Source organism: Etheostoma spectabile, chromosome 1 (genome assembly GCF_008692095.1).
Source record: "Etheostoma spectabile isolate EspeVRDwgs_2016 chromosome 1, UIUC_Espe_1.0, whole genome shotgun sequence".
Taxonomy (NCBI): Eukaryota; Metazoa; Chordata; class Actinopteri; order Perciformes; family Percidae; genus Etheostoma; species Etheostoma spectabile.
In genome coordinates this window covers 16,148,835-16,162,947 of record NC_045733.1, presented here as the reverse complement: position 1 = coordinate 16,162,947, position 14,113 = coordinate 16,148,835, and the positions used below count along the sequence as shown (strand labels likewise).

The following is a 14,113-nucleotide window of genomic DNA, read 5'->3' as shown; positions in this document are numbered from 1 at the left end:
GTGTGTGTGTGTGTGTAATGATTATTTTAGTCTTCTTTGCAGCACCTAGTGTAAATAGCCTTTAGGTTGGGTATAGGGCACCGTTTATTGTTTATTTTATATATATATATAGCGCAGGAAGGCACAAACAGTCTTACTGTATGAATAATAGCGCATTTAAAAGTGTGTATGGGAATCAAACTACTTGACAATATTGTTCTTATGTTTTTGGAAGTTGGTTACAAAAACTGCTTTCTTGTTGACACTGAGGTTCCTGTGCAGTGCTTTTTTGCTAATTGGTCGGCAAATAAAGAAATGACTCACAAGTGTTTGTGTGTTTCATATGATTTGTTATCAGTATTATTTATACGATATATGGATAGATATTTGACACTTTAAGGGCATTTGGAAAACACAAACAAGTCTGTTATGGTCATACTCAGATTACAAATGTAAAATGAAAAGGTACTAGTGATACTGAGATGGTTATTTTTGATACAGTTCGTTTACACTTCACAAGACATTTCAATTTAGTTTAGAATAATAATATTAGAAAAGTGTTGCTGTATTTAACATAGGCCTACTCCATTTGTATTGAAGTACAAAATATGACATTGAGTTTATCCTATAAAAGGGTTGAAGATTTAAGAAATAGGCGATATAATATATAATATATATAATAATATTATAATAATATAATAATTTGGTTTAATGAACTTAAAAATAAGCTTTTAGTCGCTCTTTATTTTTTACAGGTTTGCTGTTACATCTTTTTTGAAGACACAAGTCAAAACAAAAATCGCTACAATTCGGAAATAGAAAGTTGATCCTTGAATCAGGGTTATAAACCGGAAGTAGTTTGTGTGCACACACCACCCCTTCCTCTGCCGTTAGCAAAACAGTTCCGCATGTAGCTAACTAGCTAAAGTTTACAACAAACCTAAGTTATTCAGCTATATCACTTCTCAAACAAACCGAATCAACGTTGGATATAACTCGTCCAATCAGATAATATCCAGTCTTAAGTTTTTAAAACGCTGAACATGCAAACTAACGCTAACTAGTTAACGTTACCATTAGCTAGCTACTGTTAGCTGTAATGGCAGCACCAACGATTTCTGCCACTGTGTTCAGGTCTGTGTCTCTCTTTAAATTATGTTGAGATAACTCGATAATATAATAATGGCTGGGTGGTGGACCACAATAAAAGGAAAAGAGTAACGTTATAAACGGCATTCCAATGTTGTAAAGGCAATGCATTAACCCTTTTAAAGCTTAACACGGGTCATTGTAAACCTTCAGTAATCGTCTGTGTTTTGCTGAGTATATAGAAATACGTTTTAACATTTATATATATATATATATATATATATATATATATATATATAATTGTCATAAACATTGCATTATTTCCCGAGTATTGTACTTTTATCTTCGAAAAGCCAAGCAGATATTAAGTACTCTCTCTCTCTCTCTCTCTCTCTCTCTCTCTCTCTCTTTCTCTCTCTCTCTCTCTCTCTCGTGTTACTGTGGTAATGTGGTGTGCTGAATCAACACTGTAATACTGCTAATTCCCAGCATACACTGGGTTGACCATTATACTGTATGCTTCTTAATGGTAACTGCACCTATTGCAAGACTGTATTTGACTGAATTAGACCAGTGGTTCCCAAAGACTGTCTGCCATACTTTTAGTTAAACCTTTTTAACTGCATATTTTTCACCCTGGTTATGTCCGGCCCCAGTTTTTTTTTGTTCTTGTTTCAAAATGTCATCTCAAATGTCCTCTTCTCTTTAGTCAAAAGCAAAAGAGGGCTGCTCTGAGGAAAGAGAGAAGAAAACGGAAACGCCAAGCCCTCGCCCAAGCCAGAGAATGTGGTACACAGATAGCTGTCATGTATTTTATTTTTTTATTTTTATTTTTTATCATCTCTACAGTTGTGGCTGCACCAATGGCCACACTAACCACAACATTTACTCTGTTATAGGTTTAAAAATTGGAGCAAGCTGTACACCTGAAGAAGAAGAAGAAGAAGAAGAAGAAGAAAGAAATGATGAAAATGAAAAGGATTATGATGTTGCAGAGCAAGAAAGGTAAGTCAATATTAAAGGCAGTTTTATGCTTCTACGTCAAATTGACGGTGTGACCCTGCAGACCCTTCTGCACCTACGCACGTAGCTTGACGTGCACCTCTCGAAAAATGTAAATGCACGTTACGGCGCTGCACGTCTCTCAGCCGTGGCTCGGTAACGTTGCATTTCCCCTGACTCATTTCCTTCTCCATTAACAACATGAAATCATGGAGAGGGTTGACTTTTCCTGCTAAAGATGTCTCACCATGGTCAGAAAGCACAGGGGAGACACTTTGTTTCTCTCACTATGTCTCCAGAGTCAATACTCGCTCCAAAAATAAACAATATCACTCTCTCACTTCTCCCTCTACCACACTGTCTCACACACGCACACGCACACGCTGGCTTGACGCACACATCAGCGCACAAGTATAAACGCCTGAGGCCGATTACGTAGTCTAAGGCGAAAGCTCTGTATTGAGCCTCTGCAGAAGCATAAAGCGGCCTTAACTCTGCTTACAGCTGGACATTCAGTGACAGACGGTTACTAAAAATCTTCATTATGTTTTCTCAGACTGCAGCTACATGAAGAGTGGTTGGAAAGAGAGAGGCTTGCGCAGGAGGAATTCAGGCTGAAGGCTGAGAGGGAGGAGTCTGCCAAGAAAAGAAAAGAGGAGGAGGAGGTAATCAGTGTTTGTATTTGTAAATTTCTTTTTTGTACTTTGTGAATATAACAGGTTAACTGATGTTTATGTGTCCACACTGTTGATGTACTGTAGGGGCTAGTGGTTTATTACCAATGTGGCATGTCTGGTCAGGACATAGAGACTTGACTTGGTTTTATAATGCTTTACTGAACACTTAAAGCATTATTCTGCTTACACTATATTGTATAGTATATGTTGTAGCCAAATTTAGACTTGTGTGGGTGGGTGGGTGGAAGGTTGGTCATTACGTATCTTGCGCACCTGTGTGTATGTGTGCTAGTTACCAAAATCCCAGACGATAGAAAGAGGGAATCCCGGGTGAGCGGCGAGCGGGAATTAGGATCTGGGGAGCCACACTGTAGCTGTGTGCGTGTGGTAGTCTGCCTGTTTTTTGGTCTAGTCTGATTGTTTTTAACTTTTTCTGTGGGCACAGTCAGTTTTTGTAGGGTTTTTTAAACAAATTCATTAATAAAGTGTTAAACTCAGACGTCTTGGGGGACCTCCTCATTTGCACCAGCACGAGTTGGAAATACCTTCAAATTCCCTCCAGTTGCATTTTTTGTTAGATTGCCACTACAGTACATTTTGACCAAAAACCAACAATGAATTGAGCTGAAAAGTGACAATTTACTCACCTGTTCTGTGAATAATTTGAGTCTGACACAGGGTCACTGCCCTCAGTTGGGGCTGGTTGCTGTGTGGATTAATTACTTAACTGATGAGTGCACGTGAGCCTGTTTGACCCATTATTTTTTTGATGATGTTATTATTCAATGGCTTTTTGTGTTTCCAGCGGATGATAAAAGAGGAATGGGAGGCCCAGCAGAAGAAAGAACAAGACGAAAAAGAGCAGAAGCAACAGGACAAGCGAGACAGAGAGGTGAAACGGGCCCCAGGAGGATAGAAAAAAGAAATATATCCTCTTCTACTTAATCATGAGCATTTCTATTATCAATTAACAAGGGGGGGGGGAAGATTAAGATGAACATGTCTCTTTTGTATACTGTGTTTTTGCTTTGTACATGATTCTTTAAAAAAAAAAAAAATCCTTGACTGAGTGGCACAAGCAACCATCCAACTCCTGAACTAAGATACACACATCACCTTCCGCTCTCACAACAAGGATGTATCTTTTACTTTGTGTGAAACCAGTCTCTGAAATTGCTTTCCAAAAGTCCAGAAATTTTGAAATGCCAGTCCTTGCGAATGTGGTCTTAACACGCAGTAACAGATCTGCTGCAGTATGTTGACCTCTATACATTTTCACCAGCCGTGTCTTTACACCATTTGTAGGAGGCCGTTCAGAAAATGTTGGATGAAGCTGAAAATCAGGTATAAAGATTATTTTTTTGTTTAAAAAAAAAAAAAAAAACTGTCAAGAAGCATTATTTGTGTTCCTAAAATACAAAGTCTGTGCAGGTTTAAAAAAACAGCAACACGTCCTGGGTTTCCCAAGTTGCTGGATATTTGAAGTAGTGTATCCTACTCCTATTGCATGCTCAGTTTAATGTATCTATACTTTCAAGTTAAGTTAAACCTCACAAATTAAGAACAGCGGAAAATGTTTAAGATATCGGACATTATTAGCTCATTACAGATAAACTATCGCCATAAACAGTATATCTGCTGAAGCATTTAGAAAGGACTTATTAATTGTTGCTGTGTTATGTGTTTAAAGCCAATATTTTTTTGTTAAGTTTTTTTTAAACACTAAAAGCTAAAAGGTACATTAAATGTATAATTTGCACAACATCTCAATCTAGTTTAAAGTCATACTATACAGTGTATACACATTTTTGTTCATGTTCTCACCTCCAGCTGGAAAATGGAGAACCGTGGATGAATCCCGAGGCTCCTGTGTCAAAGAACTCTGATAACTTCGGAACAGAGCGCGACGTAGCCAACTGTCCCTTCTTCCTGAAGACTGGGGCATGTCGATTTGGCGACAGGTACTGTTTGTTTCTCTTTTTATATGACTTGCCACATTAAATTCTACTACTATTACTACTACTACTATTGTAGTGGTTATTGAATGGATGGAAGAAGTCTTCAGATTTTTGTATATTCTCCTCTTCTGTCTTTCTGAGTCCAGATGTTCTCGGAAGCATGTTTATCCCACAGCCAGCCCGACTCTGATGATTCGCGGTATGTTTACAACGTTTGGCATGGAGCAGTCCCGCCGAGATGATTACGATATTGATGCTTGTTTGGAACACAGCGAGGAGGAGCTGCAGGAGTCTTTTCTCGAGTTCTACCATGACGTCCTGCCGGAGTTAAAAAGTGTCGGCAAGGTGGTGCAATTCAAGGTAAGATGAGATCAGGACAGTGTGTTTCCATGCACTGAGGTAGCCAAATTATAGTCGGCTTTCTGAAGTTATCCATCTTGTATCACTAATATACTTGAAACAAATAAGACATGATTTCAGAATAAGGTCAGGATCGGGGAGTAATCCGATTTCTGACCTGTTGCACATATTTGCAGAGTAACCGTAGTCTACAGTAACAGTTCATAATGCTTCGTAAACGCTTTGTCTGATTTCTTGTGGAGTCCAGTTTCTACAAATAACATTAAGGGCCCTTTTTTAACGATCTAAGCGCACAACGGTGCGTTTAGGGCGTGTCCAAATTCACTTTTGCCAGTTTGACGGCGGGAAAAAAGGGTCTGTGCACCGGGCGAATGGTTTAAAAGTGTACTTAATGTCTTCATTAATTTATAGGTGTGTTTTTGTAGTAACATGGAATAAACCAATCGTATCATCTCCCATTCCCTTTAAAAGCCAGGCTCTTTTCTACCTTGGTGCATGGCTATTATGATGATGGGTTTGCTCTGTAATATTTTTCTATGTACCGGTAGTCTTTTTGCATGTTTGTGTGCTGCTGCGTGTTTGTGTAACAAGCATGGTGTGTGCGCGTAGTGTGCATAAGCCTAAGAGCATTTTACTAATTCGCTGTTAAAATGACAATGAAATGCTGCGCTATTGACTTTAGACCAGGTTTTTGTTGACCAATGGCGCGATCATTCTTGCTGCCACAAGATACTAATACGCCAAGAATTCACCTAAACACGCCTCCCTGTAAGACCAGCACGCCCATGAGCGCAAAGATAGGCGCAAGTGCATTTGCTATTTAAACGACTGGAAATTGACAACTGCGTCAGTCTGAGACTAGCAAAGACACTTGCATCGAGGTTCGCGCTACGCTGCTCTGGCTGCAGGATAGGGCCCGATGTGTTTAAACATACTCATGTCAAATATGTCAAAGGCAACTGGACTCACTGTATATGACTTAAATATGTTTCACCACTCGTTTAAGTTGCTTCGGCAGTTCAATGAAGTCAATATAAAGAAATATCTGGGGGGCGTGAAGAAAAATGAGGAAAAATCTCCGTTAAGGTGTATTATGAAATCCAAACTGTATTAAATTTGAAATAGTCATAAGGTGTCACAAGGTCTCTTCCTGGTGTTTGAAATAACTGCAGGATGTAATCCCTCTGAACATTTCAAAACAGTTGAACTGCCATTTGAAAAACAAGCCTCGATCTTCATTGTTCAGGATAACGTTCGCTGGATGGATTGTCATCTGTTTACCTCAAAAAATGCACATTTGGTTTCATTGTTACTTTGCCCTTTTCAGGTCAGCTGCAATTATGAACCACACCTGAGAGGAAATGTTTACATTCAGTTTGACACGTAAGTCAACGTACAACCACTCCATGACTTTTTCAAAATGAATATACTGTATGGTGTTTGGAGTTTGAAATACAACTCTTCCATTCTTTGTCCTCCTTCTCTCTGTTGTCTGTCCAGAGAGGAGCAGTGTAAAGAGGCCATCATCAAGTTCAATGGGAGGTGGTACGCAGGCCGGCAGCTTCATTGTGAGATGTGTCCAGTTACAAGGTGGAAGAATGCTATATGCGGTGAGTAATTCATTCTGATATGAGAGTGGTATTTTCACTTGGTGACATTGCTGCAGAGATACAAGATTCAGGTCAGTATATTCACCGACTTGCTTGTCTTTGTATTTCTTCTCTCAGGATTGTTTGACAGACAGAAGTGCCCCAAAGGGAAACACTGTAATTTCCTGCATGTATTTCGAAACCCTGGCAATGAATTCTGGGAGGCTGACAGAGACCTGCACATGTCACCAGACGGCAGCGTCAGGGGGAGTCGCAGAGACGGGTGGCATTCAGAGCGATATGGAGACAGATCGTGGAGGCAACGTCAGCGCAGCAGAAGCCCGCCGAGATCCCACAGCAGACGAGAGGGCGACCGGAGAAGGAGCAGAGAGAGGAGCAGAGAGAGGAGCAGAGAGAGAAGGGCCTCCCAACAGCACAGAGAGGACAAACGCTCATCCAGACTCAGTGACAGGAGGAAAGATTGGTATCGGAGCAGAAGTAGAGACAGGTCGAGGAGTAGAAGTAGAGACAGAGAGCAAGACAGGCCAAGAAATAGGAGTAGAGATAAAGATAGGGAGCACAAATATAAGAATAGAAGTGAAGAGAGAGACAGTAGAGACAAAGATACAGACACTCACAGAGCAAGAGAAAGGTCAAAAAGCACTAGCCGAGAAAGAAAGAAACAAAGTGGAGAAAGGAGCCCCCAGAAACCAGATACTAATGAGAAACCCACTAATGAGGGTACCAACACACACCGGCGCCACAAACAGTCAAAAAAGAGCAAGAAGAAGAGCAAGAAGAAGCATAAGAAGAAAAGCCATTTACCAGAAGTGACAACCTCATCTGGAGAGTCCAAAAAGGAGGAGTCAGAGGAAGACACGGCGGAGAATCTCACTGCAACAAGTCCCGTTGAGGAGACAAAGAAGGGAATAGAGCTAATTCAGAATAACAATGACGTGGATGAGAGTCCATGTGTTGACTGTGAAAGGTTTAGTCCTGCAGTAAAAATTGAGCAATCGAACACAGAAATGCCAAGTGAAGCTGCTGGAAAAGGTGACAGGAGTACCTCTTAGGGGCTCCGACATTTCAAAATCATCTGAATTTATTCTAGTTTTTCTCCTTGTAACTATGTGAATGTGTAAGGAGGAATAAATGAAATGTTTTGAGCAGTGATGCAGTAAGTTAGCACTCCTGTCACCATTATGTGCATATGTGAATATTTAGCTTTTGGAATACGATATGTTTTAATTTTAGGTTAACACTCGATCACCAGAGCTGCAGCACGTCACAGTTATTGTTGCTGAGCAAAAACAATATTAAACAAGAGGTCAACAAATTTTTATACATTTATTGTTCACTTTCAAATATAAGAAAAAATGTTGGCAAATTAGTTGGCAGTGTTTAATACAAAAGTGATATAAGATGAACTTGTTGAATAATTATGAATGTTCAACCAAAAAACACTGGTTTTAAGAATGCGGATAAAAAAGTTTGACTGTCGTACAGTTTGGATTAGCATCTATTTGTTACTTGCTGGCTGGTTTTCCTACATCCTACCAACATCCTGCTGTTCTAAATCCCTTTTCTGCCATATTAGCTTTCCATAGACACCATTGAGAAGGTAAAACACAGTTCTTTGGTCATATGTTAGTCTTTAAGCCAAAGTATAATACAGAAAATAGTTTGTGGTTCACTATCCTTTCCTAACCTAAGACTAAGGGAGAGACTGACCTTAGATTTATCTCTGGAGGCCGTTATGAAATTGAATGTTAAACAAATGGTTTTTATCAGGACAATAAATCCATTGTCAAAAATAGACAAGATGACAAACGTGACACTAATTACACAGCAACTGCTCATGTTTAACTAAAGTAAACAGCATTGAAAAGGAAAAATGAAATGGTTAATTCGTGGAAGGGAATCACCAAACACAACTAGAAACCTTAACATACACGGATATTGATAATGGGTGATTGTTTAATTTCATTTAACTGGTGGATTGATTTACCCGTGGGATTATAACGGTGTCAGTGATTCCCACAACAGCACTAGCCCCGCTGGTGCCTCTCATGTATTACCATTGCATTTGAGTCACAGAGCTGAGCTTCAGATTCTTCCAAAAAAAATAAATGTGACCTTTTCTTAGGTCATTGGTCAACAGGTCATTTGGCAACAGTTACTGCTGTTTTGAAGATATTTCTAGAGTCCTCAAAGACTCTAACCTCTAAACCTTTAACCATCTGGCTAAAAAAAAAGAATGCCATCCTCTGATTTTTAAACCATTTCCCAAGTTGGTCCTTTTTATAATCCAAAAATGATTGTTAGAAATGACAACTCTCCTTGCTCAATTTGTACATGAACCCAACTTAAAAAATATTGTATAGTAGTTATATTGTTCAATATAATAAAATGCTATCATATTTTGCCCTTGAGAAGCATCCTTTCTTTTGTGCAGCGGACAGAATATCGGTTTAGAATAATAGTTTTATTAAACTACCCTCCGGGCTTTTCACAGACTGCCCAGTATTTATATTTCATGAATTCGGATGATTAGCTTTGTGACTCCAATGTGATGGTAATTAATAAAAAACACGGACTGCGGCTGCAACAGCACCCAAAGTACTTTAAGACAAACAGTACACACCCCTTTGCAATTGGTGATGATAGATGATCTTATTCTGATGCTGGAGTTTTTATGTGGTCGCTACATTGTACTGTGAGTTTGGGGTGTAAAGTATGAAAGTACTGCAGAATACAGTGAGAAGATAGTACATAGGAGACATTAAAACCACAGTTGGCACCACATTTAAAGACATTACTGGACAGTACAGAACAGAGTAATACAGCACATAGGTGGTGATTATATGCATACAACACTGACAGTGAACATGAGGAGACAGGATAGAGACATGGAGGTTTCCAGATCTGCATCTGGAAGAGGATCTGCGAGGCAGCGGCATGATGATTTATGTCAGCCCAATTTCTTCTAAAACGCTCCGTGGTGCCTCGGCCTCCTGCAGACAAAGAAAAAGATTTTTTCTGCTGTCATACATGTTATGTTACAAATTATAATACATAGTACATGAGTCATAAAGTTACTAAATGTGTGTCGGGAACAGGAGGCCTCCAGTGAGTTAAACTTTTACAAGCCTTCACAGTCAGCGGTGCTGTTATAATAACAGTACTGCATGCTTTGCTAAGAATAAATCAGGGATTCTGTTGACTGCAAGAGACCACAGCTACCCTGAAATGCAAACATGCAGGACAGCACTTGCCTTAGCGCTCTGGCACAAGGGAGAGAGATATTAATCAAGCGCTGCAGACTTAAAATAAACAAGTGACGTCAGATGTGGAGGGCTGCAAGGTGGAAAAAGCAATACATCACCATCTTCGATCCTCCCTTCTGTCCGCCGTAACATTAGCATCGCTTAGTGAAATTTCCTTCTCACAGTTAGAGCTGCAACAATTACTCGATCAACAGAAGATGTATCTGCCACAGTTTTGATAATTGATGAGTTGTTTAAATATGCCATAGATTTTCTGGTTCCAGCTTCTCAGATGTTAAGATTAGCTGTTTCTTTGTCTTAAAATCGCAGTAAAGTAATTATATTTGCCAAAATCATTGGCATGTTAATTGACAGTTACTGCTTACCTGACACTATGCTAAGTTTGGAAAATATGTTAGACTGTCTGTTGATAAGGAACTGTGTACCTCCTGCAACAGATCAGCTTGCTCGATGGCTTTCAGCACGTTCTTCTTGGACGTCTCCTGGGCCTCTCCGCCCAGCAGGAACTCATCCAGAATAAAGTAGGCCTTCTCAAAGTTGAAGATAATATCCAACTCGCACACCTGTGTGTCCACAACACCACAAACAGCAGCAGATCAGAGAAGATCCCATACTTACTGGAAACCTTGGTTTCTCGCAATACATTTTTTTATTGTCCCTACCCCCCCATACTATCAATCAACATGTTACATGAGACTCACACTGCCAAAATATTTGTCAAGCAGCTCCACGTATCTATGGATGATCTCCAGGGTGATCAGCTCATTATCCTGATCCTCGACTGCGCAGCAGAAATACAGGCTTGCATATCTACAACATCAAGTAAGGAAATAAAAAAGGTTAACAAGGCGGTTAGGTGTACAAATATTAGTGATTTTGTTCTTTCACATGCCTGCACGATAAATCGAAATAAAAATCGCGATCTCGATTTACCACTGTTCGCGATTTAATTTTTAAAGAACTTATTTTTAATGACTTTGATTCTCATTTAATTTTACGAGCCGACTGCATCACAAACACTACTACTTTCTTCTGTAAGTTTTAACATAAACTCTATAAAATAGGTTTTAAAGCGCTGCAATGCTCTCCCTTCTCTTGATTGAAGCCTCTTTGTTTACAGACTTGTGGTGATGCGCAATGAGCTATGGGTGCCAAAATGTTTGGTACTGCCAATTTGTTTTTTTTTGTCATGGTTCATATGTGCAATAAACATTACACACAAAAAATCTTTGCAGACAATCGTGAAATTAATTCTAAGCTCAAAAATTGTGATTCATATTTTTCGTGCAGGCCTACTCTCTCATCAGATCGGTCTATCTATCTATCTATCTATCTATCTATCTATCTATCTATCTATCTATCTATCTATCTATCTAAAAAGCTTTCAAATCAAATTCCCATTACATTTATTTCCTGAATAACACGTGTAGCGTTGTGGTTTTATGGATATGTCATTGTTTAGCTTGGCAATAATACACCAATAAAACCATCCACTTCTAAACAATGCTACCACTTAAATCCTTCCCTTAAAAAATTAAATTACAAAATTCAAATCAACAAATATGAACAAAGACAAAACATCATAAACTTTATCCAAAGGATTTATGGCAGGGGTTTGGAATTGTACTGCATTAGATTGTGCTAAAGTATTGAAGCACTGTCTCACTATCTCCTTTTTTTTTAATCATATTGAACACAGAACATGTGTCTTTTTTAGTTTTATGACTCAGCAGTCATATGTCCAGGACAAATCAAGCACTCTTTATATATTTGAATCATTGTCCTCCATTGTTTGACAGTTGGTATTAAAAGAGTGGGTGTTCCTGGTTTTCATCACACACCAGAATGTGAGATCTAAATGCCAGAAATCTCAGTGCTTGACAGCATAATCACTGAATCATTGGTTTTCATAAACAACCCTGCAGATACAGAAAGTGATGTGGCAAACCAAACTTTAACACATCCTAATAAAATGACCAAACTGTGAAATGCCTGGCACATTTTATTTTACGTAGCACTATGTAGACCATTGTAAAATGTTTAAGATTAGCAAACTAATCTCAGGTTTCAATTGCTATCTTTTTCCAGGGATTTCAACCAGATCTTAGTCTCCACCGACAGAGAACTGCGCAGTATCTCCCCAAAATACCACTGCCTGTTATCATGTCACTATACTTAGGTCACATTATACCAAATTAACCATCTCCAACACAACTGAGCAAAACTGTGCTGATGAAGACCACGAAATGCAGATGAAAGCTCTGGAAAAAAGCTTTGTCAAACTACTTTTCCCATAGTCGGGAAAGAACTTTAACGCTCAACATGTTAAATGTAGCTGCAATATCCGATTAAAAGCAACTTGTGAGCAGCCTTTGCAGGACTGATTTGGAATAAATAGATTGTAAACTGAGATACGTATATTAACAAGTCACAGATGAGAGGAGTCACAACACTGTGAACAACCAGGGATTCAAACTTTGGGTTGACAGCTTTGATTGAGATGATCTCTGCTTTATCTTTGTCCATGTATTTACTGTTTGTAGGCTCTCTTATTCACCAACCTCTTGTACACAATCTTGAGGTCCCTCCACTCCAAGAAGCTACACATCTTGGGCTTCCTGGCCAGTATGGTCTGGACCAGGTCTCTGGAGATCTTCTTCCTCTCCTTGTCAGACAGAGGCACATACCATTTCTGTAACCGCAGCTTTCCCTGCCGGCTGAATAACAGCATGAACTGCATCTGAGGAAGGGCGTTCAGATAAAAGTTGTCCTTGGTTGAGATGAGAAAAACTTGCAATGTGTAGAGATAAGGAAGGTGTAACGTTTTATAGAGGAAACGGGACGATGTGGCAACTATAGCACTCGTGCATTATTTGCGATATATTATTTTTCCATGACTAGAACTTAATTCAGTAACGTTGCATCTAATAGAATAATTAATAGGAACAGGAAATACATACATTTATTCAAGGATGATACAACCCAGCACTCTGATCAAATTGATTTTAGATTTGTACAATGTTACGTCCATGAGGCTTTTGCACAAACTTCTAACAGCTTCTGGTAGCTAACCTTGCTAAAATAGCCACATTATTGACATCAACTACACGTTATGTGTAATTTGCGCCAACCCACGCGACGCCAAGCTAGAGACAGCAGATACGAGAAGTAAACACGACTCTTTACCTTCAGTGTAGTCACTTGGACGACTGGTAACTTCAGTAAATTCAAGCGAAATACATAACCAAGGTGAGCACACAGATATTAGGTTAGCTCCTCGGTCCAGACTGATGCTAAACTAGCTAGCGGATAGTGGTTCTGGCTGAGACAACGATTAGGTCAGCGGTGCTGTGATTGGCCGAAAAAGATACTGCTGTGGAATTTGATTGGTTTAAATATTCCGTTATTTGTTACGTGCACACAGCTGTGGCTTCCTGTGTCTGAAAGTTAGTCACGTTCACTTACACATCCACTACATTTCAGACGCAAATATTACGTTACACCACTGGCTAAACCAGCAAAAAACATATACATGGAGCTATTATGTACGGGTGAAAATATACAAATGAGGGCCAATATAAAAATCTGTAAAACTGTTACTGTAAACTGTGTACGGGATGAAGTGCAAGAGTGCATTAATTAATATTGTATGGGAATGTATAAGAGGGAGGAGGACTCGAGAAAGACCCAGGACTAGGTGGAGGGATTATATCTCCAACCTGGCCTGGGAACGCCTCGGGATCCCCCTCAGTTGTTTAATGTGGTTAAGGAAAGGGAAGTTTGGGGTCCCCTGCTGGAGCTTCTGCCCCCGCGACCCGATACCGGATAGCGGACGAAGATGGATGGATGGATGGATGGTGATGGATGTGTGCATGTCTATGTACAGTAGACAGCCTGCTTCTATTTAAATTTGACAACAATTGCTTCTGTTTTTTTTTTTAAGTACTTTGCTGAAAATACTTCACCACTGCTGATCTTGTGTGCTTATTTTGTCTATTTTAATAATACATGTAGCCTATTTCAAAGTAAATGTTACGTGTTACGTTAAGTGTTCATATGTATAAATAATAATTTTATGTGCAATGTATGTGCACACACATTGGGCCATTATAAAATGGCGTCTTAAAAAATAAGGAAACATACATTTCAATAAATTAAATTGTTGACGTTTC

The 14,113-nt window shown here is 39.3% G+C and overlaps 3 protein-coding genes across 5 annotated transcripts in view; 2 read left to right on the top strand and 1 right to left on the bottom strand.

The window, feature by feature from the left end:
- The window catches only part of LOC116687571 (transmembrane 6 superfamily member 1), a 4,252-nt gene extending 3,622 nt beyond the window's left edge, over positions 1-630 (top strand). The window contains exon 9 of one of the 2 annotated variants that reach the window (XM_032513050.1): positions 1-630. This exon is cut by the window's left edge and continues 436 nt beyond it. The gene's annotated coding sequence lies outside the window, so the exon portion shown is untranslated. The other variant, XM_032513042.1, reaches the window with a different exon arrangement.
- Positions 631-839: 209 nt separating this feature from the next.
- Positions 840-14,113, top strand: part of zrsr2 (zinc finger (CCCH type), RNA-binding motif and serine/arginine rich 2) — a 24,648-nt gene continuing 11,374 nt past the window's right edge. The window contains exons 1-11 of one of the 2 annotated variants that reach the window (XM_032512986.1): positions 840-1,113; positions 1,778-1,857; positions 1,968-2,073; positions 2,627-2,735; positions 3,553-3,639; positions 4,053-4,091; positions 4,578-4,708; positions 4,852-5,065; positions 6,393-6,448; positions 6,566-6,675; positions 6,793-8,216. In XM_032512986.1, the coding sequence (XP_032368877.1) occupies positions 1,079-1,113; positions 1,778-1,857; positions 1,968-2,073; positions 2,627-2,735; positions 3,553-3,639; positions 4,053-4,091; positions 4,578-4,708; positions 4,852-5,065; positions 6,393-6,448; positions 6,566-6,675; positions 6,793-7,727 (1,902 nt within the window). In that variant the 5' untranslated portion in view covers positions 840-1,078 and the 3' untranslated portion in view covers positions 7,728-8,216. Of the gene's footprint in view, positions 1,114-1,777; positions 1,858-1,967; positions 2,074-2,626; positions 2,736-3,552; positions 3,640-4,052; positions 4,092-4,577; positions 4,709-4,851; positions 5,066-6,392; positions 6,449-6,565; positions 6,676-6,792; positions 8,217-14,113 lie in introns of those variants that run through there. The other variant, XR_004331555.1, reaches the window with a different exon arrangement.
- ap1s2 (adaptor related protein complex 1 subunit sigma 2) lies at positions 8,341-13,301 on the bottom strand. The gene is made up of 5 exons (XM_032513098.1): positions 13,128-13,301; positions 12,503-12,681; positions 10,643-10,751; positions 10,367-10,504; positions 8,341-9,668 (listed from the first exon to the last, which is right to left on the bottom strand). Exons 2-5 carry the CDS (start codon positions 12,679-12,681, stop codon positions 9,621-9,623), a joined length of 474 nt encoding a protein of 157 aa, XP_032368989.1. The 5' UTR covers positions 13,128-13,301; the 3' UTR covers positions 8,341-9,620.